Source organism: Macrobrachium rosenbergii, chromosome 22, assembly GCF_040412425.1.
Source record: "Macrobrachium rosenbergii isolate ZJJX-2024 chromosome 22, ASM4041242v1, whole genome shotgun sequence".
NCBI classification, from domain to species: Eukaryota; Metazoa; Arthropoda; class Malacostraca; order Decapoda; family Palaemonidae; genus Macrobrachium; species Macrobrachium rosenbergii.
The window spans coordinates 21,555,030-21,577,814 of record NC_089762.1 but is presented as its reverse complement, the minus strand read 5'-3'; the positions used below and the strand labels follow the sequence as shown (position 1 = coordinate 21,577,814).

Here is a 22,785-nt window from a genome sequence, read left to right as displayed (position 1 = left end):
GAGTCAAAGTTGACCGAAGGTTGAAATTTTTTGTAGTCGACGTACGGTACGTCCACTTGGCACCCAACAGACAATTTTAGTCAACGTATGATACGTCCAGTAGGCTTTTAAGGGTTAATCATTACGACACAATATCTGGCCAAAAGACCACCTAGAAGAGAATTCTTTGATATTAGTTTGGTCACCATGGAGCTCTGGTAGACCATGGAAGGTAACGCCTTGAGGAATCAACAGCGACTACCAAAAATAGGTTTTTCCTACGTCAAAACCTGTTTTTGTATTTGAATTCTGCCCTTGTACATTTCATGTAAACATTGAATTTCAGCTTCATTTAAATTTTGTCATTTTTACAGATATCATATGCGGAAGATGCACAGTTCAGTTCATCATGCATGTAAAGACTGTGGCAAAACTTTCGTTATGAGCAGTGACCTGTATCGTCATATTCGAGGTGTGCACATGGGGATAAGAGAACGCAAACGTTATCCTTGTAAAGTCTGTGGCCGAATGTTCCCAAGTATTTATAAGGTACTACTCAGATACTTTGGTAATACAGGCAGTCCCCGGTTATCGGCGGGGTTTCGTTTCTGAGGGTGTGATGATAACCGAAAATCGGTGATTTTCGGGTCTTATCAGCGCCGAAAAGCGCCGATTTTCGGTTATCGGTGCCTCTATTAGGTATGTATTGGCGCCAATACCCAGTTATCTGTGCCGATAAGCGGAAATCGACGATTTTCGGCACCGAAAATTGCAGATTTTCGTCACTAGACAAGCGCCATAAAACTGGATCACTGTTAACCGCGCCGGCCATTAACGGGGGACTGCCTGTAATTCCTTATAAATTAGTCTTAATTTTCTATAAGTTTATTTCTTCTTGTATTGACTTGATAGAAGTAGTTTTTGAAAGTTTTCCTAGCCTAACCCATCCAAAAATGCTAGTTATACAATACACCCACCTGTTCATGTTGTTCTTCTTTTATAATCTAGCTTATGACTGCAAAAAACCACAAAACAGACTTATAACCCAAAATTTACAACCTAACCATCAGAGAGCTCTCTCTACCACACCACAGTCTTTTCAACACTCCCACCTGCATTTGTTTACATTTTGCTCCCTCCTGCCATTTGTTGTCCCATGATGTCACTTCCTGTAACGTCACAACATGAACAGATACTTTTAAACACAAAGAATTTTTTGCTATAAAAACATCTTATAAAATTACATGTGCTTTTTGTACATTTTGTAATGCCCATACCATTTCACTAATGCAGAAAATAAAAATAAAATAGCAATGATTAAACTTGTAAAACTAACATATAATCAGTTTTCACTTTAATAGTCAAGTAATATAAGTGCTTAAAATTTTATAGTCAAGTAATATGTGCTTAAAATTTTATATTTTACTTCTATATACTGATTAGATTTGGTGTCCATGTTTTACTAATAGAGAATACTGTTTATTAATATTTGAAATTGTTATTTTAGGTTAAGCGACATGCAACTAGCCATGGAATTGTAGATTTAAAAGACAGCAAAGAATCAAAAGACTCAAAAATCAAAACCAGCTTTGGAGTACAAGTAAAAGAAACTGAAAATGTCACTTCCCTAATTGTCCAAGATGACAGTATAGTAGCTGGTAGTTTGGTTAAGAGCTTGGCAACAACTACATTGATGCCAAGGAAAATATGTAACCTGGCAAGTAATTTACATGAGACAGGTGCTGTGATAGATTCTGGAAATTCTGGAATACCATCAAGTTTGAGTGAGAATTCTGTGGAGAGTGCTCATGGATCTACCAAAGATGTTCAACTCCCACCAGCTGATGTTTACACGGTCAGTCTCTCTTTATGCCCATGTCATACACTAATTGGAATGCTTGTAATAAATTTGTGCAGATTTCTTGAAAACATTGTACTGGTGTACAGTAAACCCCCTGTATTCGCGTTCTCATGATTCGCGGAAAATTCGCCCATTCGCTGTATTTTTCACTGAGAAATATTCACAAATTACTGTATTTTCATATCATTTTCATGACTAAATGCACTTTTTGTGATAAAACTATTAAAATACTCAGGTATAAGCATTTTTAGAATTTTTTTCTTTGTGTGTTTGAGCTATCAAAATAGGCAGTTCTAAGTGTTTTTAGATGTGTTTTAAGTATTCGCGGATTTTAGCTATTCGCGGGGGAGTGGTGTGGTATGCATCCCCCACGAATACAGGGGGTTTGCAGGCAGTCCCCGGTTTACGACGTTCCGAGGTTACGGCGCTTTTCAAATATAATCATCAGAAGTTATTTCCCGGTTTACGATGCATGGTCCAGGGTTACGACGCCAATCCGACGGAAGAAATATGGCTCCAGATTGGCAGAATAATAAAATTTGGAGGTTTTATTGATGAAAACTCAACAAAAATGCAGTTTACATTGTTTTCAGTGCACCAAAAGCACTAAAAGTAAAGTTTTGGGGGATTTTTTACGATTTTTGATGATTTTTTGGCTTACGATGCGGCGTAGGAACGGAACCCCGTCATAAACTGGGGACTGCCTGTATACTATGAGGAATTGCAGAGCTACACAATTTTTGTAGGAGATTGTTGATTTTTTTGCATAAGATTTAGTGGAACAGATACTAAAATACTTGGTACAGTAGTAACATAATAAATGAAGCACCACATGGAAGATTTGGTCATAAAATAAAAATAGCCACACAGTTTTAAAAAATGTTTGAAATACTGAAAAGTAGGTTGTTTAGTTGTAAAAAAATTGAAATACTGAAAAGCAGGTTGTTTATTGTCTTAGCCTTTTACAACTGGGATATGGGCAGGAAGGAATGGCAGTGAGTTATAGGTTTGTATTAAAATTTTTTTTTTTTTTTTTAGAAAAAATTAAGCCCTGAATCTCAGTTTTGGCGTGAAAGATTTAAGCTGACTGCTAAAATGAGATTTCTGGACATGACTAGCACAAAAGACAAGAAATGTATATCCTTGTGCATTGCCTACAAAACATCTACAAAGAAGGTAAATTTGTGTCATAAGGGTCTTTGGGCATATGTTCAAATTGTTATTTTGACTTTCAGCTTGCACAGTAGAAAATGTACCTAATCAGCAAATGTCATTGCATCTCCAAGATTCCAAAAATTTAAAACAAGTGTTGAAATCCAGATTTTTATATATGCAACTTATCAAGTAATTACATAGCATATGTTTCTAACTTGTGCGGCAGCTAAAAATTTGAAATTCGCAGTAACATTCGATTGTTTTAGTGTACGTGACTAGGTCCCGCCCATTATTGGGGGAGGAAGGGTACAACACTACTGAATAGCATCGGTCCATTTCTGCCAGTTGGTGACTATAGTTCTGTTGTCACAGCAGCTGTTGTTTTGAGATGGTTGCGGGATGGGTGCTCTGTCTCCGTTTGGTGACATATTCCAAACTTTTGGTAACATTTAAGCTATTTTCAAATAGCCTATAATTCATTAGACTCAGTATTAGTGAATTATTTCCAATTTTGACTTTTCACGACGATATCCAACACTAGCTCTTCTAGTATCTTATGACTCCCACACAATCTGTACTAATTGTAGGGGACAAACTTGCTCTATTGATTTGACATGTATCGAGTGTAGGGCCTGGAATCAAGGTAGGTGGAAAACTTTAAAATCTCATTTAGATAAGTTAGAGCGAGACAGTAAGAGAAAAGCGGCTCTTAGAGCCGAGGCTAGGAAATTTAGCTAATGTAGGATGTTCTCCTAAATTGGCAATTACCAATTTACCTGTTCTGTCTCACTCTCCTGCTCTTATTTCCCCTTTAACCAGTCCTCTACCTATCCAACCTACTCCTTCACCTGGCCCCCATGCTTCCAAGCCTAACACCATTGCTAGCCTAGAAGCCCGTGTTGATATGAAGTTTTGGGCTCATTGTGTCGATTATGGAACAGTTAAGTAGATTGCTTAAAGTGTTTATGGACCAAGCCAGTGTTAAAAGTGCAAGTGTTAGTAGAGGAGGTGTATACTTGTCCTGCCGGCGCTCCTAGACCAAGGTCACTGCCAGGCTCCCATGCACCAGGGAGAAGGCATACTGGTAGTCCAAGGGAGGTTGGTGGGGTTTGCCCACAGGTAGGTGCCCTCTCAACCGAGCCTGATGGACGGTCCTGGGGACTTGGTGGACAGCCGCTGGAAAGGCATCCATAAGGAAGTTCATGACCTTTCTTTTAGTTCTTTGGACTCCGATTCAGACAAGAGGCACCGAGGGCACTTTTACGAGATCTCTCATCCTCTCAAGGGGCGCGTAACAGTCACTGACCGGGCTTCCCCAACTCCTTGCAAGTGTGCAAAGGATACTGAGTGCAGTCCATGGCCTTTCTGTAGTTTGTGGGCTAGCCCTGAATGATCTTCTCCCCATCGACAGTATTCGCCACCCAAGCACCCACCCTTCTCATGGAAGCGTCCATCCTCATCTGATAAACACACACCGGATTCAGAATATTTAGCTGCTCCCGAGTGCTTAGCGCCCACCGAGTGCCCATCAACTGCCCAGCACCAACTGAATGCTAAGCGCCCACCGAGTGCCCGGAGCCAACTTTTGCTTGCCCAGCGCCAACTCCTGTTTGTCTGGAGCCAAACTCAAATCTTCCAGCATCACCCCCTGAGCGCCCAACTGAGTGCCTGGCGCCCTCTCTACCATTGATTCCTTCATCTGCTATTGGCCCTGTACAGCGTACTTCGCTGACAGATCTTACTCAGCGCCGTTTGGACGAAATTATGAACCTCTTGTAGACAAATCAAGTAGTAACACAGGATCCCTTGATTTGGCGCCTTCACCAATTTCTTTAGAGGAAGAGGTATTAGACCAGCCTCCTCCTTCCATGCCCTTCTCCAACCTCCTTAGGTATTTTTTGGTTGCCTTTCCATTCTTTTTCTCACCTGCAACCCCGACTTCCCCTGCCTCCGCTTTCTATATGAGGAACCAGCCTTTTGACTCTCCAGGCTTCCCAAGATGGTCTTGTCTTCCTCATCCAGGAAAGCCTTGAGGGAAATGGACTTTTGGCTCTCGGACAAGAGAGAGCAGGGCAAAGCGGCCATCTGCACTTCACCAGCCCGTCTCGGTTCTAAGAGATACCAAGCGTATGCTACAGGAGAAGCTCCCTCCTTGGGAGTGCACTGCCTTCTGTCTGATTGACTCTAATAGGAGGTCAGCCTTTGCTTCAGCCATGTTCTCGACAACGAGCTTGGCCACATTATCAAGAATATGTTTAAGGTTTTTGAGGTCCCAATCTTTTTGGACTGAACTGTGGGAGAACTGGAAAAGAAAATCAAAGGCTGCGAGGATATGTCAGAGGACTTGTCTGCAGACTAGCTGGGGATTTTATCCTGCGCAGATAAAGCTATCAGGGAGGCTTGATGGAGCTAGCTTCTTTATTCATGACAGGTGTCCTGAAGAAACGTGAACATTGGTGCTCTTTTACCACCTAAGGTGTAACTACACCTCAGAAGTCGGCATTTCTCTTTTTTCCTGTGGACCACATGCACCTCTTCCCTCAAGCCAAGGTCCAAGAAATAGCATCGGAGCTACAGGAAAAAATCGACGCAGGATTTGTTAGCCCAGTCAGCCAAATGCTCCAAGGACCTTCCTTCTTTCACTACGAAGTCAACCCCTCCTTTGCAGCAGCAGCCCTTTCGGGGCAACAAGACAAGATTCTACGCTAGACTGCACTCCAATCTGCTTCCTGCACGCCCAGCCAAAACGGCTCCTTCAAAGCCTTCCTCTCGTAAATAAGAATCCAGTCCTCCGTGTGCCAATAGGTGCAAGACTCCTACACTTTTGGGAGAAATGGGAACCCAGAGGAATAGACCAGTGGATCTCAATAGTACTTAGAGAGGGGTACTCTATCCCATTCAGGGAGAACCCTCCTTTAGTGTCAACACCCATCACATTGACAGCCTACTCCCTAGGCTCCGAGAGGTTTTCGGTGCTTGCGGAAGAGATGTCGGCTCTTCTCACGAAAAGAGCTGTAAATTTAGATGGTCGAAGATGTCAACACTCCAGGGTTCTACAACCATCTTTTTGTGGTCCCCAAGTCGTCCGGGGGATGGAGACCTGTCCTGGATGTCAGTGCCCTGAATGTCTTCGTTCAGAAGACAAAATTCAAGATGGAAACAAATCAGTCAGTTCTCTCGTCCATCCAACTGGGGGATTGGATGGTGACCATCAATATGGAGGATGCCTACTTTCATATCCCAGTACACCAAGACAGCAGGAAGTACCTCAGATTTGTGTTCCAGAATAGTCTTCCAATTTCGAGCTATGTGTTTTGGCCTCCCTATAGTTCCTAAAGTATTCACTCGTATTCTCACCCCTCTTGCGAAGTGGCTTCATCTCATGGGGATCGGTACATCCCTCTCTCTAGATGACTGGCTCCTATGTCCTCCATCGAAGAAACAGTGCACAGAGGACCTTCAGAAGACCCTTCTTCTGGCCCAAGATCTGGGATTACTCATCAGTGAGAAGAAATCACAATTGTCTCCACCTCAAGTGATTCTTTATTTGGGGATGATGATAGACTCTGAATTTTCAGGTTTTTCCGTCCCCCAAAAGAGTACAATCGTGTCTTCAAAATGTGTGACTTCCTCACTCTCAAGTCCTGCTCAGCCAACAGTTAGATGAGCCTTTTGGGAACCCTCACATCCATCAAGAAGTTCATAAGCCTGGGGAGGCTTTATATTAGGGTACAGCTCTTCCTGAAGGCCAACTGGAAGAGGAAAACCCACCCGGACTCGTTCGTCTTTCTGATCACTCCGGAAATCAAAGAAGACTTGAGATGGTGGCTTGCAGAAGAACGTCTCTTGGAAGGGAAGTCTCCATCCACCAGGCCTCAACCTTTCATTGTACTCAGGTGCTTCAGATCTGGGTTGGGGAGCTCTTCTGGGAGACATGGAAGTCTCGGGAGTCTAGTTTCCGAAAGAGAAGCTCCTACACATCAACATGAGAGAACTGACGGCAGTACACTGGGCCCTTCAATCATTCGCAGAAGTGACCTTCGGCAAGCCAGTAGCAGTGATGTCAGACAACACCTCAAAGTTCCAAATGTTGGCAAACTGGTGATGTCTCATACTTAAGCCAGTGAGGGACTATTTCTTGTTATGGGCCTCTCAGTTTTCCTGTGGATGGAAAAAACTATTTGTGCCTTATCTAAAGTTTCTGATTCTTTAAAGCAAAAACTTTAGGGCCCTGATTGGCTAAGAAAGAATATTAACATTGTCTTAAGAACAGTTTTTAAAGTGTGAAATGGCAAAAGGCAGTGTCATAAAATCACCAGTTTTAAGATGTTTGAGTTTTCACAACAATACCAGCAAATCTGGAGCTGTGGCTGCCATCCACAGCCAGTTCTTGTGGTGCCTCAGCCATCTGTCCCCACTCCTGTGAGCTCAGATAGCAAGTGGGGCAAATATGTCAGTAAATACTGTCTGGTTTGTGGTCTGCCCAGAGCACAGAATCTTGAATTGGAGAATCTTATACATCACACACTAGAGGCAGTTCATGGAAGATTGGTGGGCAGGGACCGAAAGCAAGTTCATCAAGGATTGCAGATACTAAAATGGCCCCTTTTCTGATGGAGCAATGAACCAGTGCTACCAACACCACCCAGAAAGTCATCTCATGAAGATGGTGGTTCAAAGGGCTGAGGTCAACAGTGGGCTCCATCTTTGCAAGGCATCTGGGACTACAGAAAGGTGACTATAAAAGCCTTGGAGATTCCTGTGGTGGTCCTATTTCTACTATCGCCCTCACCATGTTCTCAAGAGCAAGGAACTATTCTTGGATGCCTTGGTGGTTGTAGCAAAGTAAGAGCTTGCTGAGGCTCCAGAGTATTTAGGAGGATGTCTTATTCTTCACATAGGAAGTAGAGGCTATATGCAGTAGTCTCAATGACCAACTATCAGGAGACTGTTAGGGATGAACAGTAATTGTTATGCTTATCAGCCTCATGGCAGACCTTGTTGCTGTTGTGCCGAGCCTCTCCATCAACTATTTGATCAAAGGAAAGGCTCCTCAAGAATGGGTCTGTAATCATCACTACCATGTTAGTAAAAGAGCTGGCTATAAACATTTTTTTAAAAGAGGCACCACTTGAGGATGCCACTAGCCTTTTCATAAACATTCAGGACTCTTGTAGGTTCTGTGAATTAAACTGCCGATAATTCCCAGTACCCGCTCTTGACAATGGGCCAGGAATGACATTTCTTGCCAGAAATTTTTTGTTAGACTCCATCTCTGCAGTAGTAATAATGAATGAAAGCCTAGAATCAAAATTCCTTGTTAGTGCTTCAGTTCTAGCTGTTGGTAAATTAACATAGGTAGAGAAACATGTCTTCACAAAAATGGCATGAAGAGACTGTGAGTAGTCACCATTGGTTTTTATTATCATAGCCAGCCCTCAAACCTTTACCTCTCATGTTGTTCTAGGGGTTCTCAAGGACAGCCTCCATGGCCAGAGCTAACAGTAGGTCAGAAGTCATGCAAGGCTCCTCCATCTTCACACTGAATCTGGGTTCTGCTGCTGAAGCTACTTGAGGAGATTTAGGATGCCTCTCCAAGTTGAAAAGTTACAGATCCATCTTGTGCCTTCCTGAATGAAGTCTCATTCAGTTAGAGATAGGAAATTTTCTCTTCCCACCTACAAATCACATCTAACCATTTCAAACTCAGAATGTGTGGTGCCAAAGACCAGATTGAAAGCATTTGGGCATGAGTTGGCAGTTGTCTATCAGTAGCCAGATCCATAATAACAATTAAGCAAAGGAAAGTGAACCTGGAATGTGACACTTGAGAATCAAGGAAAACATATTTATGCCATGCCCAAGCATCAGTAGACTTTGTTTGAACCTTTCATGGAGTTGGCACTAAAGGCTCAGTAACTTGCTTATACTCCACAGAAGAGGCAGGCTGAATAGGGATGCTCTTTTGATACAGGTGGTCACCAGCTGAGTGAAAAGTTACCATAAATTGGAGAAATTAGAGGTAGTGGAATTGTGTGTCTTACTCACAGAAGTTATGATCAATATCACAGTGTACAGTAGTATTTTCAAAAGAATAGTTCAATTTGTCCAAAGAATGAATTTATCAAAACATTATAGATGTGAAAGAATCATGAAACTGCTAGAAACAATGAGCTACCTGACAGTAACTGAAAGAAGAGGCAATATGTACCATTTCCTTGAAGATTCTTTCACTGTCAAATATACAGGAAGTCCCTGGGTTACACCGTTCTGAGTATACATCGCTTTTTAAATATATTTATAAAAAAAATTGGTTCTGGATTACAACGAATGTTCCGAGGTTACGTCATCGTCTTACGCCACGCCACGACGGAACAGTAAAAGTACATACAGCTACAATATAAAGTCAAAATTTGGAGGCTTTTGGATGCACACCACATCAGAATGCAAGTCAAATACTGTAGGCAGTCCCCAGTTAACAGCAGGGGTTCCATTCCCGGTCAAGCACCGCTAACCAAAAATCGCTGACAATTATGGTAATAAATGGCGTTTATGACATTGTAAATGCTAATAAACTGCTTACTAACACTGATAAACTGCTTACCGACACTGAAAATTGCTAACCGTTGTCCAAAATCTGGTTAACAATGTCATTAGCCAAGCGCTGTAAAACTGGAACGCCATTAACCGACGCCACTGATAAGCGAGGACTGCCTGTACAGTACACCCAGAGGATTAAAGGTAAGGCTTTTATCACTTTATTTCTCATTTTTATACATTTTTCTTGCAACTTGCCTGGTTATGCTGTTTTCCGGGTTACAGCGTGGCCTCAGAACAGAACCCGATTTAACCCAGGGACTGCCTGGGCATCTAAATACAACATGTAGAGGGAAAGAAAAGGGAGAGCCAGAAGTGTGTCAGTTGCAGCTAACACCTTGCTGTTCTAACTTTGGAAGAGAACATACTGCCTCAGGCAGGAAATATGGTACAGTAATTACTAATATGAGAAACAGGTCGTAAATATCAAGACAAAGGAAAAGATTGGTTTTACAGAAATCAGTCAAAGAGAAGAAAGCAGATTCAGCTTCCATTCTATAAGCTTTTTCAGCAGTTTGTAGAGAGAGAGAGAGAGAGGGGGGGGGAAGGTTAAACAGCAAATTCCATAGACAACATAGGCAACATTGCCATGAAAGCTCAAGTGATGACTGTCTTGCAGTGCCATCTCACCAGCAACAGCATGCAAGACCAACACAAGAAACAGTATGCAAGACCAGCCTGGATGACTATAGAACTATCTACTTCCTTATTATTTATCTGCTTGCTTCAAGTGCTGCTTTGTGTTTGTTGACAGATATCCATGCATCAAACTTATTACTGTACCAGCTTCTGGGAAATTCATCCTGATTACTGTTCCAAATATTCCAAATGTTGGGGAAAGTGAATTATAGTCTGAGTCCAGTGGCAGGTATTTCATTTTGGTCTTTTTGGCTCCACCAATTTTAATTTCACTCTGCAGTTCCAGTTTCCTTAGAGGAAATAATCGTTATCATGATCATATCATTGCCAGACAAGGCTAAGTACTGAGAGCTGTCCAACTAACTCCTCTGTAACTCAAAGAATTTAGAACTCATGCATCAATAGCAAACTGGAAAGGTCCTCTACACACATTAGACTGATCAGCTATTGCTGAGTGTACTGAGTAAAGCATAACTTTAGCCCCATGGGCATGAGTATTAAGACCTAGTCAGTCTGTATATGTTAACTGAAACTAGTCAACAACTCCCTGATGAGACTTAGAAACTAGACCGTTGGAACTGGTACTGAAACCAGGTGAATAACTAACTGCACTACTATAACCTTGCTGTTCAGCTAATTATCCAGAACACTGGGAATAGTACCACACCGAGGTCCAAAATGGCTGGGAACATTTACTGAGCATAGGCAACTGATTAGGGTGTGCTGAGCGTCTTGGTGAATGGTAACCATTTCTGATGAGCTTGGTGAAGCACTGTGAAGTAGGTCAACCAACATGGACTTTTTCGGTCCAGAAGTCTACAGGGAGGACAGAGTCATTACCCTCATCACATAACACTAGTCCCAATGACAGTCATTCTTTTTCCAGGAACAGTGGCACCAATGGGAAGTCCAGGAAGTCCAGCTGGACTTGAATAGGGAAAGGGCTTCCAAGCTTTCCTCCTGCTTCTCTAATGGTCTAGGGACTGGGAGATCAAAAGAGGGTGAGGAGGTGGAGAGAACTGAGAAAGATTTAACAGCCTGCATGTGCTTCTTTGCTGTTCCCATTACATGTGACATTTGGTTCCTCTAAAAAGTTCCTGTGTGAAGACCCAGGAGTCTCTACAGCAGGAAAAGCTGCTGGAGGGTCTTTGGCTGTAGCAGGAACATGGCATCCATAGTAACCTTAGCTGCCACAACAAGAAACAATCAGTGGGAGAGCCATCAGTAAATTTCCATGACTCAGGGGTAAGCTCCAAAGTCTGGTTTGGTTATTGCAGGGAGGGCGATGAGGGCAAGCACTTAGTGAGTGTACAGGTACATCCAACAAGAATGAACCTGACTATTCCAAGGAAAGGGCAGTCTATTCACTTTGGTAAACTCCCACAAACATGTATCAGCAGGGAAGAACAATAAGGGGCAGTATCAACAGGACAAAAAGTGAACAATCCCAACTCTTTTCAAAGAACAAAAACATGAAGATTAATATTCACAGGCAACATTAATTTGAATAAACATGCCCTAGACCAGGATATTTGCATTGATCTTGCAACTCATCTGATGAAAAGACTACTAACTATACAGTATCAACAAGAAGAAAAGAAATAAAAACACAAGCTTTAAAGAACCTGAAGCAATTACTTCTGTGCCCAACAAAACAGCAGTGGAGATATACTGACCTACAGCCATCCAAAGAAATTAAGTATGGGTAAGCAGGCAGATGAGTAGGTAGCTAACCCCACTCACCTTCATCTTCCACCCTTTGTTAAGAAGATTCAACAACCAAATCACTGCTCTAATAATACACCTAAGACTGATGGCTCCCAAATAAAGGCCAAAGGTTTGTTTATCAGAACAAAAGGCATTTGTTAACTAATTGCATTTTATTTTGTCAAACTGAATATTTAAAACTTGAACTGTCTTAGTCATAAGATTATATAAAGTGTGAAAGTACTGTGTTGTATGGCATAAATGTGATTATTGCTTTACCTTTTCAGGCTCAACATTTAACAACATTAACTCCTGAGATGCTTCAAGCAAATATGAACCCAAATGCTGTAGCTGCAGAAACTATGTCAGTGGGTCCAGTTTCTGGTATTGTTGTCTCTGCATCAGCAGTCCAAGAATGTATAAATTCTGAAGAGCTTGAGCCAACAGAGCCACACCAACTACACGAACAAAGTTCAATCAGTTCTTGTCACATAAGAAGGGGGAACACACTTATACAACCAGTTTTACAATCATCATTAATGCCCATGCATCAGATGATTGTCTTTGAAGAACCTATTACTGAGCCTGGACACACCTTTTCCGTACGGCCAGCAAATCGAGTAGTTTCTGTTTCTCAGTGTACAGGCCAAGTTATGAATGGATCTCAAATCCCTAGTCAGGTGATATGCATTCCTCATTCAGATGCTGAATCATCAACTACAGACCACCATTCTCAAAATAGTTTCCCTGTACCATTAACACAACAGTCACAAGTTGTGGGTCAGCAAAAATTATCTACTATACATTATGAGCCTTATGCATCATGAGTTGTGATTTTTTTTTTTTAACATGGTTTGAATTTGGTTTTATATTATAAATGTCTATTTTATTAAATTGGAAATTTTGTACTACTTGATTTTAACTTACTATTTGCATTAAATTTTGTATTGGATTTATGTTGATAGATAATGTAATGATTACATTTTTATCTTCATGTGCTGCCATTCTCATTGTTGATATGTATTAATGCATGTCCTTTTGGCCTTATTGATGGTATGTACAATAGTTGATCTTGATATCCACATCTGCCTTTTCATTTACCCTTCAAGATTTCTTGGTTGTGGCAAAACTTGGCATTGTGGCAAATGACACTACTTTCACTGACTGCTCCTTAGCTTGGAAATAATTTTCTTTTTTACTGCTCTCTGTAAAGTGACTTCAGTGCTTGTATCTGGTGCTGTTTTCATTTTGAAAATGTATACAGTATGGGACTTTCACATGATATAATAATCTTTCAATCATCAGGATTAATATAGTCAAGTGCCTATTGGATAAGGGCAAGTAAAAATGTATGGGTGTTGAAGGGCAACTCTGTACCTTTCCTCACCTAACTTTGTCAATACTGCAAAACTGTAAACATTAAATATGCTTATACTTGTAAACAACAACCATCACACTTTAAACTGAAAACTTGTGCAAAAAGCAATTATCTACCTTATTTTTTCCCATATATTTGTAACAAAATAAACTATACGCTTAAAAACCAAAAAGTAAATCCCTTCCTTTTTCTCTGTTACATGACACAGAGTATGGTGGGCTACAAAATGTTTTTTATTGATCTCAAACTGTAAAATACAATATACTGCACACACAAACAAAGTAAACCCATTTTTCTCTCTTATGCAACACAAATGATAATTTACACAAACAATTTTCATCATTTTCCCCAAAATACATCATATATAAAAAAGTAAACCCTTTTTATCTTGTACTCAGCACACATTACTGTAGGCTACATAATGTTATACATTTGCCCTACACTAAAATACATCATACTGCAAAAAAGAAAGTAAACCCTTTTCTCTCTTGTATGCAACACAATACGTGTACACAATTTTATCATTTACCTTAAAATACATCTTATGTAAAAAAGTAAACATTTTTCCTCTTGTATGCAACACTCGATATGATGTCTAAACAGTAGTATTTATAATTTTCCCTAAAATACTTGGTAGACAAAAAAAAAAATTCTAACAACACTATAAAATTACTTTTTACTCTCACTTACCTGTGTGCCCTTTGGTACTTACAATGACAGGGCATTTTAAAATCTTGTGAGGAGGTTTAAAAGTACACATCCTCCTCCTCACCAGCTTGACTGTGTCATTGAGACCAGCATCCTCTTCCTTTCCCTCCTGCGACTCTTGGGAGACATCAAGTGGTTAAGTGGATGGAAGAGGCGTGCAATAATGAGCACGAAGACAAGTACTGCTGGTTTATTGATGAAGCGACCCGCTTATAAAGCGGTGTGCGAACGTCTGAGTATAACGCAGAGACCACGGGTACAAAGATTTACAGGTGACCTGAGGTCAAACTATTTCTTTACAAAAAACAGGACAGGTACATACAGAAAACATAATGATTAACAATGTCTGGTCTGATATAAAAGTACTCTGTTACATATACATAATGCATGGTCAATTGAACAAACAATAAAATATACAATTCAAATAATGATAATAATGTGTTCGTCCGACCCTAGGTCAAATGTGAAGGCACCACAGAAAATGGGATGTTCATTACAGAGAACGCGTTGAGCGGGGACTTTACAAAACTCCCCCCCAAAAGACGTAGGTAACGTCTGATCAAAGCAGGTATCTGCTGGGCGACAGAAGGGGGCCCACTTTCTCGATGTCAACTGGAGGGGGTGGTCGCCTTCTCCAGCGCCCTCGGGAGTGGTCTGTTGGGGTGCCCTCCTGTCTGGTTTTGGGGTTTTCCGGGGACGCCCACAACGTTTTCCTGCGCATGGGACAGGCCAGGGGGTTGCTATCTCCTGCGGGGGCTTTGGGAACCGGCCCCGACGTCCTCCTCCAGGAATGCGGGCTTGAGGCAGTCTATCAATACCCAGTCTTCCCTTCTGTGGACAGCTACCCAGAATGCCTTTCTGTTCCTCTCAAGCACAAGGAAAGGTCCTCTGTAGGGCCTGGTTAAGGGTGGCCACACGGCGTCGTCCCTGATGAAGACGTGGGTGGCGGAGGATAGACCGGGAGGCATGAAGTGTGGCGTCCTGTCTGTGTATGTCCTCTGGCAGGGGGCGAACTTCCCAACCCTGTCGTGGAGCCTCTGCGTTGCTATATTGTCCCAGTCCTCTGCAACGAGTTCCCCCAGGACTACCAGGGTCTCCCCGTAGACTTTTTCTGCTGAGGATGGGTCGCCGTTGGCTCTGGGGGCGGTTCTCAACCCGAGGAGGACCCAGGGCAGCTGGTGCTTCCAACCCTCGGAGCTGCAACAAGCCATGAAGGACGACTTCAGGGACCTGTGGAACCTCTCCACCATTCCGTTGGCTGCGGGGTTGTAGGCGGTGGTACTGTGGTGAGTGGTCCCCAGCAGGCGTGCCAGGGCAGTCCACAGCTCGGACAGGAAAGCGGGACCTCTGTCTGTCGTTATATGGTCCGGGACACCGAACCGGCTGATCTAGCTGGAGAGGAGGACTTCTGCGCACGCACTGGAGGTGGCTTCTTCCATGGGCATAACTTCAGGCCACCTGGTGGAGTGGTCGACGACTGTTAGAAGGTATCTTGCTCCTCCTGATAGGGGAAGAGGACCCACCACGTCGACATGGATGTGCCCGAAACGTCTTCTTGGCTGGGAAACTCACCCACCCCAGACTTGGTGTGCCGCCCTACTTTGCTGGCCTGACACTGCATGCACTGCCTTGCCCAGGCCGTCGCGTCCTTCCATATGCCATGCCAGACGAACTTCTCCGTCAGTAGCCTGGCCGTCGTCCTTCTGGAGGGGTGGGACAGTCCGTGGGTGACATCGAAGACCAGCCAACGACGGGAGGCGGGCACCAGTGGGCGGGGGTGGCCAGTGCTCACGTCGCTTAACAGTGTTGACCCTCCAGGGCCGAGGGGCACGTCCTCCCACTTCAGCGATGTGATGGCTGTGCAGTAGGCTGGGGTCTCTGGGTCGGCGGCTTGCTCGCGGGCGAGGTCCTTGTAGTCAATCTCGAGTTGCACCGCATCGATTTCAATCCTCGAGAGGGCGTCGGCTACTGGGTTCTTCCTGCCGGGGAGGTACTTGATGGTGCGGGTGAACTCCGCGACAGCTGCAAGGTGCCGCTGCTGCCTGTAGGACCATGCGTCCCCCAGCTTCGTGAAGGCGTGGACCAGCGGCTGGTGGTCAGTCCAAATCGTGAAGGACGTACCCTCCAGGAGGAACTTGAAGTGGTGTACCACTTGGTATACTGCGAAGAGTTCCCTGTCGAAGTTGCTGTAGCAGGACTTGGTGGGGCTGAGTTTCCTGCTGAAGGTGATGGGCTAAGGGGTCCCATTGATAACTTGTTCCAGGACGGCTCCGCAGGCAACGTTGCTGGATCCGTCATCAGCTGGAGGGGAGAGCTGGGGTCCTGGTGGGCCGAAGACGTTTCCTTGGCAAGGGCGGTCTTCATCCGGGAGAAGGCCTTCTGCTGGTCGGGGCACCACACTAAGGTCTTTGAACGACCCTTGAGGACCTCCATCGGGGGGCCATGGTGTGCGCGATCCCCAGGATGAATCTCCTGTAGTAGTTGACCATTCCGAGGAATTCTTGTATGGCCCTGATGGAGGTAGGGGTGGGGAACCTCATGACAGCCTCAACCTTCGACAACACTGGCCGGACACCCCCTGGGGATATCTCATGGCCCGGGAATTCCACCTTCTCGACACTGAAGGTGCACTTGTTGAACCTGACGACGAGGCCACTCTCCTGCAGGCGCTGCAGGAGCTTCCGAATGTGCCTTAGGTGTTCCTTCTGGGATCTGGGAAAAATTAGGATATCATCGACATAGCAGACGCAGAAGTCCAGGTACCCCAGGATGCTGTCCATCAGCCTCTAGAAGGTCGTGCCCGCGTTCCTCAGGCCGAAGGTGGAGAAGGCGAAGACGTAGGACCCAAAAGGCATGACGATGGCGGTTCTGGGGATGTCTTCTGGCGCTACTGGTACCTGAAAATATGATTTTAAGAGATCTAATTTTGAGAATATTTTGGCCCTGTGGAAGGAGGCTGTTAGGTCCTGCATGTTTGGTAGAGGATAGTGGTCAGGTTTTGTAGTGAGGTTGAGCTGCCTGTAGTCGCCGCAGGGCCTCCAGGTGCCGTCCACTTTCTGCACCATGTGAAGAGGGGAGGCCCACGGGCTGGGAGCCTTCTTGCATATGCCCATCCTTTCCATCTCAGCAAAGGCCTTCTTGGCCTCCTGAAGGCGCTGTGGAGGAAGCCTCCGGAACTTTGCGTGCGTCAGGGGGCCCTTTGTTTTGATGCGATGATATATCCTGTGTTTGGCGGGGACCCTGAGCACCTGATGAAGCTCGGGTTTGAAGACTTCCGGGAATTCCTTCAGGAGGGAATCATACTGGTGGGGCGCTATGGAGCAGATTGCGGGCTCCCTGGGGCCTGGCGACAAGGGCAGGGACTGGCAGGACTCGGTGTCCAGCAGGCATTTGCGGCCGACGTCGACCGCCAGTCCGAAGTGGGCGAGGAAGTCCACACCCAGGAGCGGGGTCCTAACGTCCACGATGATGAACTTCCACCTGTATCTCCGGCCAAGGACGGAGATCGACAGGAGCTTGGTGCAGTAGGAGAGGATGGGGGACCCGTTGGCGGCTGTCAGGGAGGCAGCCGGGTCCGACGGATGTCTGCGGTCCTCTCTGGAAGGCGGGAACACTGACCGCATGGCTCCGGTGTCAATCAACATCATCCTGCCGGAGATGGTGTTGCAGACGTAGAAGACTACTGGTGTGGGGCCCCTGGGTGTTTCAGTTGCTGCTGCCATGGCTGCCTGTGAGGGTGGCCGCCGCCTCCCCCGTTTTTTAGAGGGAAGAAAAGGCAGGGGGCTTCGTCGCAATTCCGGACAGCTTTCCTGAACCTCTGGTGGTAATAGCAAAGCCCCAGCCTCTCCCTCTTCTGCTGGTGGGGTGGCTTCCTCTGGGCGATGACGTTGATGCCCTCCGTGGTAGGGTCCTCCAGCTGGAGGCAATTGATGGGGTGTGCGGGCGTGGACGCCCGCTTTGCCGCCTTCGCGGAGTCCGTCAGCTGCTACGCCACCCTGATCAGGTCCTCGACCGGCAGGGTGTATGCCTCTGTGATCTGCCCACGGGCCTCTGGTAGTAGCTGCCGCAAGAAGATCTCCCTCGACAGGCTGATCTCTTTGTGCCTGCCGCTGCTGTCAGTCTCGGGGAGGAGGAGGAGGTCCTGGAGGGCATGCCACATTTCCAAGAGGTTTTCCTCCTGCCGGGGGTTGAGGGTGAGGTTGAGGGCTCGGGCGGCTCTCCCAGAGACCGGCAGGGAGCAGGTCTCGACGAGAGTGGCTTTTAACTCCTGGAAGGTGGCGGAGCTTGACAACATCATTAACCACGGGGCGATCTTGTATATCTCCTCCGGGAGGGCGTTGATGGCGATGTCCGCCTTCAACACCTCGTCGGTTAGGCCTGCTACCCTGAATTGCCCCTTGACCCTGTAGAGCCAGGACGCTGCATTTTGATGGGTGAATGGCGGCAGCCTTATGCAGAGGGCCGCCTTTGGTTGGCCCATCAGGGGGGTCATTGCGCGGGGTGCAGGTACCGGCATGGAGGAGCGCGCAGGAGATGTCTGGCTCCGAGAAGTTCGCGTTAATTTGTATGTGGTTGGGAATGTCTGTGTCCATGCTCATTCCGCTCTCTCACTTGGAGTGTGAGGGAACACTCACGTCAATACACGCTTGGGAGCATGCCGTTTGGGTCCGCTAATGATGCCGGTGACTTGCTGACGAGGGTTGGTAACACCCGAACACTGTTAGAGCGCCGTAGTTAGTCCGCTAGGGGCATGGGTTGGTTCATCGGGCCAAGACTAAGTCGACGTTTGGGTCCGTTAATGGCTTCCGGGAACCACTCTGGGGGTCACCACTGTGAGAGAGGTGCGAAATAATGAGCATGAAGACAAGAACTGCTGGTTTATTAATGAAACGACCCGCTTATAAAGTGGCGTGCGGACGTCTGTGTATAACACAGAGACCGTGGGTACAAAGATTTACAGGTGACCTGAGGTCAAACTATTTCTCTACAAAAAACAGGACAGGTGCATACAGAAAACATAATGATTAACAATGTCTGGTCTGATATAAAAATACTCTACATATACATAATGCATGGTCAATTGAACAGACAATAAAATATACAATTCATAATAATGATAATAATATTGTGTTCGTGCAACCCTAGGTCGAATGTGAAGGCACCGCAGAAAACGGGATGTTCATTACAGAGAATGCGTTGAGCGGGGACTTTACAGGCATGTAAGAGACCTCATCGCGCCGATCGCGGTCTCTTTCGAGCACACGTGTGTGTTCGTGCATCATACCTTCGGTAGCCAGCTCGAGGGCTGAAGGATGACGGTGGCTGATCCTTCGGTAGCCAGCTCGAGGGGGACGGCAGCAGGCTGAAGGATGACATCGGCTGGTCCTTCGTTGGTCAGCTCGTCCGGATGAGTTCGGGGGCGGCGTCAGGCTTCCTGGAGGAGGCGTCCAGGGCTCCGGTGGTGGGGTGGGTCATCTCGGGGGGTCAGACATCTATTGAAGACTCGGGAACGACGGGAGGCTGAGTAGAGGGGGCGGCGAAGGGTTTGTTGGCGTGTGGGTCGTCATCGTGGGTTGGACGTCTGCCACCGGCTCCTACGGGTCACTCCGGGGTCACCAGTGTAAGGACGGGATTAAGTGACATACTGGCTGGGTGTTGACTGGTTTATTGGTGGTTCCTTACTGAATGAATGTACAGAATCTTTGAAGTTGTTATTGGCTGGTGCGAGCCACAAAGTAGCATCTACACACAGACAGGGCAAAACAGAGGTAATGTTTTGGACATCTGTGTCTGTCGGCAGACAAACAGATGCCGATTGTGAGAGACATACTATGTGCACAGTGATAAAACATATATCAATGGAAAGGCCAAGAAATTCCACTTATGGCCAATTGCATGAGATTCGAGACAGATTAATGAATATAATGCAGTAGCATAATATATGTGAAATGGCGAGACGTCTGGCGTCTTCACAAACAGAAACATACATACATACAGTTTGATACAGAAGATTCGGTGGAACATTATGAGTACATGATTAGAATGCTTGCATGGCAATGCAAAGTAGTGGTGATTGTACATAAATCAAGACAACAATGGTTAGTGAGAAACAGATGGAAATATTATATGGTAGAAGTTGCGTTCCTTGAAGGAGAGAAAACGGGATGCTCTTGTTTCTCTCTTTGTCTGGGTCCCTCCGAAGGTATGACACATGAACACGTGTGTTCGAAAGAGACCACGATCGGCACGATGAGGTCTCTTACAGGCATATAATGTGCCTAGAGGGTCAGGATCATCAAAGTGTTGCAGTGACAGATTCTTGACTGAAGGAGGCCTGCCCATCGACACAGGCAGCAGCAGATATACTCGCCTGCAGTTCCAGGATGAAGGCTTGAATTACCGAAAATGTGGATGTCGATGGGCTTGGGTGCACAGGGGTTTGGGATCTGAAGAAGCTTTCAAGGATACTTTGATACTCAGGCAATTGAGCAGCCAACGTGAAAGTCGATGGGGTCCATATTGGGGTTCTCCATCTCAAAAAATGTATCAGGGGCCGTATACATACTCCTGTACGATATTAGTTGTAGAACAGCCTGGTCTTCGTCGTCTTCAGCCGCTCCTTCATCACCAGCATCTGCATCAGCTATCTTGCTGTCGGAGAGTAGTTGGTAGCCAGGATCACCACCGTTGTCAGCCAGCCACTCTGGAAGTTGTCAACTACAAACCCCAGAAGTCCATTATGGCCTCTTCTTAATCAGCATACAGTTCCAGGCATAGTTGAGGGTCTCTACGGTGACGTCCTTCCAGGCATCGTTGAAGTTGTATATGGGAGACACCAGTGAATACAGACAGGTGTAAACTTACAACAGGTGCAACTGATGACAGTCTGCATTTGTGATAGTAGCAAAAAAAATTTACAAAAATAAAACAATAAAAATTTACAAAACATTGTGCTGCAGGCAGCACTTATGAGTGGCAGTCCCAATGATGCATGTAAAGCAGGCCTCGCACTATCAAATGTGTATATCCAGTATGGTAAATGATGATACAAACAAACCCATTGTACGTGGCTGTCGTGGTTTGTTGCTTGAACAGATGTAGTTGTCTTTGACTTCCATATACACAATGAATAAAGGGGGGTTGTTCTATCAACATAAGGCAACTCCTCTTTTGAGTAGCTTACTGAACCTATGTCATCGTAGGGGATATCCTCATAGGGTGTCTCCTCTGTCGACAGAGTACTTAGCACGTATCTGCATAGAACATCTTATCATAGGGCATTCCCTGGAGTTATCCTATCATCTTCTGTGTATACAGTGCTGATGAACGGGGTTGCAGTAGCATGCTCAACACAGACATCAGTCAGACACATTCCAGATTGAGGGATGTATGTTAGACAAGTAATGGATGGTTCAAAAGGTTGAAAAGAGGATTTAGTTTGCATAATGTTCAGATAACAAGAAGGGTGGAGAGAAGTCCATCGATAGCTTTGTTTCCATTGGTCATCATCATTCAAAATGAAGAAAAGGAAAACAAACTTATTATCAAGACAATGGGAAGGTGCTTGAGATGGTGAATTAAGTACAGGGTAGAGAAAACAGCCGCTTTCTGATCAGCGAAGTTAAGCTGCTTTGGGTTTGGTCAGTAACTGGATGGGTGACCGCCACTGAATCCGTTTTATGCTCTCTCCCGATTTTTAAAATGGGTTCTTTTGTTTCATTATGAGAACCTATTGCATATATGTACGTATATACACAAATAATTTCTAAAATAAAGAATTAAAGAAAAACTGACATGCGTGGTGAGAATCGACCTTGACCCGCACTGAAGTCGGCCCTCATGAGCAGGATTCGAGTCCATGACAAATGTCAGTTTTTTTTATTCTTCATTTTATAAACGTTCACGTGTATATTTACATACATATATATAATAGATTCTGATAATGAAACAAAAGAACCTGTTTAAAAATCGAGAGAGAACAGAAGACAAGGATTTGATGGTGGTCACCCATCCAGTTACTGACCACACCCAAAGCAGCTTAACATCGCTGATCGCAAAACAGCAGTCATGTCATCTTAAAACGCCATTTGTGTCACAAAAGGAAGGTTATTCTATCAAGTAATATATTCATATTACATAACTTTGGTGTGCGGCTGTGAAAAAATTCCAGTTGTATAGAGCTACGCCTTATACCACCATTATTTCTTTGTTCCTTGGCCCAATGGGTAGAGATGTGACTGCTCGGTTATGCCGCTCTATGAAGGAATCTGTCTTGGAACTCCTACTGTATCTAAAGGTTAACCCTATTCCGGGTAACAAGGGCACCTATGCCAAATCTAATTGCCTTAAATTCAAATTATATTACTTCCCGTCAACATTTACCACTTCCAAAACACTTCTGCCACCAACACATCTCTTCTCTTAATAAAATCACGCATGAAATCCACCTCGTATTATATTAATTCCATAGAAAGCATTTCATCAACGAAGCACTTTGCTATCGCCTTGGCGATGCGCTTTTGTTTTTCTTTTCTTGTTTGAATGACGAACAAAGATGGCTGCTTGTGATCGCTGTTGCGAGTCCTCTTTGCTTTTCATTTCGATCAATTTGCACGACATACTATATTATTTTCAATTTCAGTCTCACAGTGACCTCAATAATAATAGCATGAATTATGTAGTTTCATAAAAACGTCTCTTTTACAAGCTGTAGGTTTTTAAATTGGGAGAGTGTAGAGGGAGTCTGGTGCCCACCCTCGGT

At 44.8% G+C, this 22,785-nt stretch overlaps 1 protein-coding gene across 14 annotated transcripts in view; it reads left to right on the top strand.

Annotated features, from left to right (window-relative positions):
• LOC136850629 (zinc finger protein 418-like) overlaps positions 1-13,020 on the top strand; it is a 191,848-nt gene extending 178,828 nt beyond the window's left edge. For 8 of the 14 annotated variants that reach the window (XM_067124337.1, XM_067124335.1, XM_067124338.1 and 5 more), the window contains 4 exons: positions 354-528; positions 1,487-1,834; positions 2,879-3,016; positions 12,226-13,020. In XM_067124337.1, coding sequence (XP_066980438.1) covers positions 354-528; positions 1,487-1,834; positions 2,879-3,016; positions 12,226-12,765 — 1,201 coding nt within the window. In that variant the 3' untranslated portion in view covers positions 12,766-13,020. The remainder of the gene's footprint in view (positions 1-353; positions 529-1,486; positions 1,835-2,878; positions 3,017-12,225) is intronic. The other 6 variants (XM_067124343.1, XM_067124344.1, XM_067124341.1 and 3 more) reach the window with 1 other exon arrangement.
• The last annotated feature ends 9,765 nt before the right edge of the window (positions 13,021-22,785 follow it).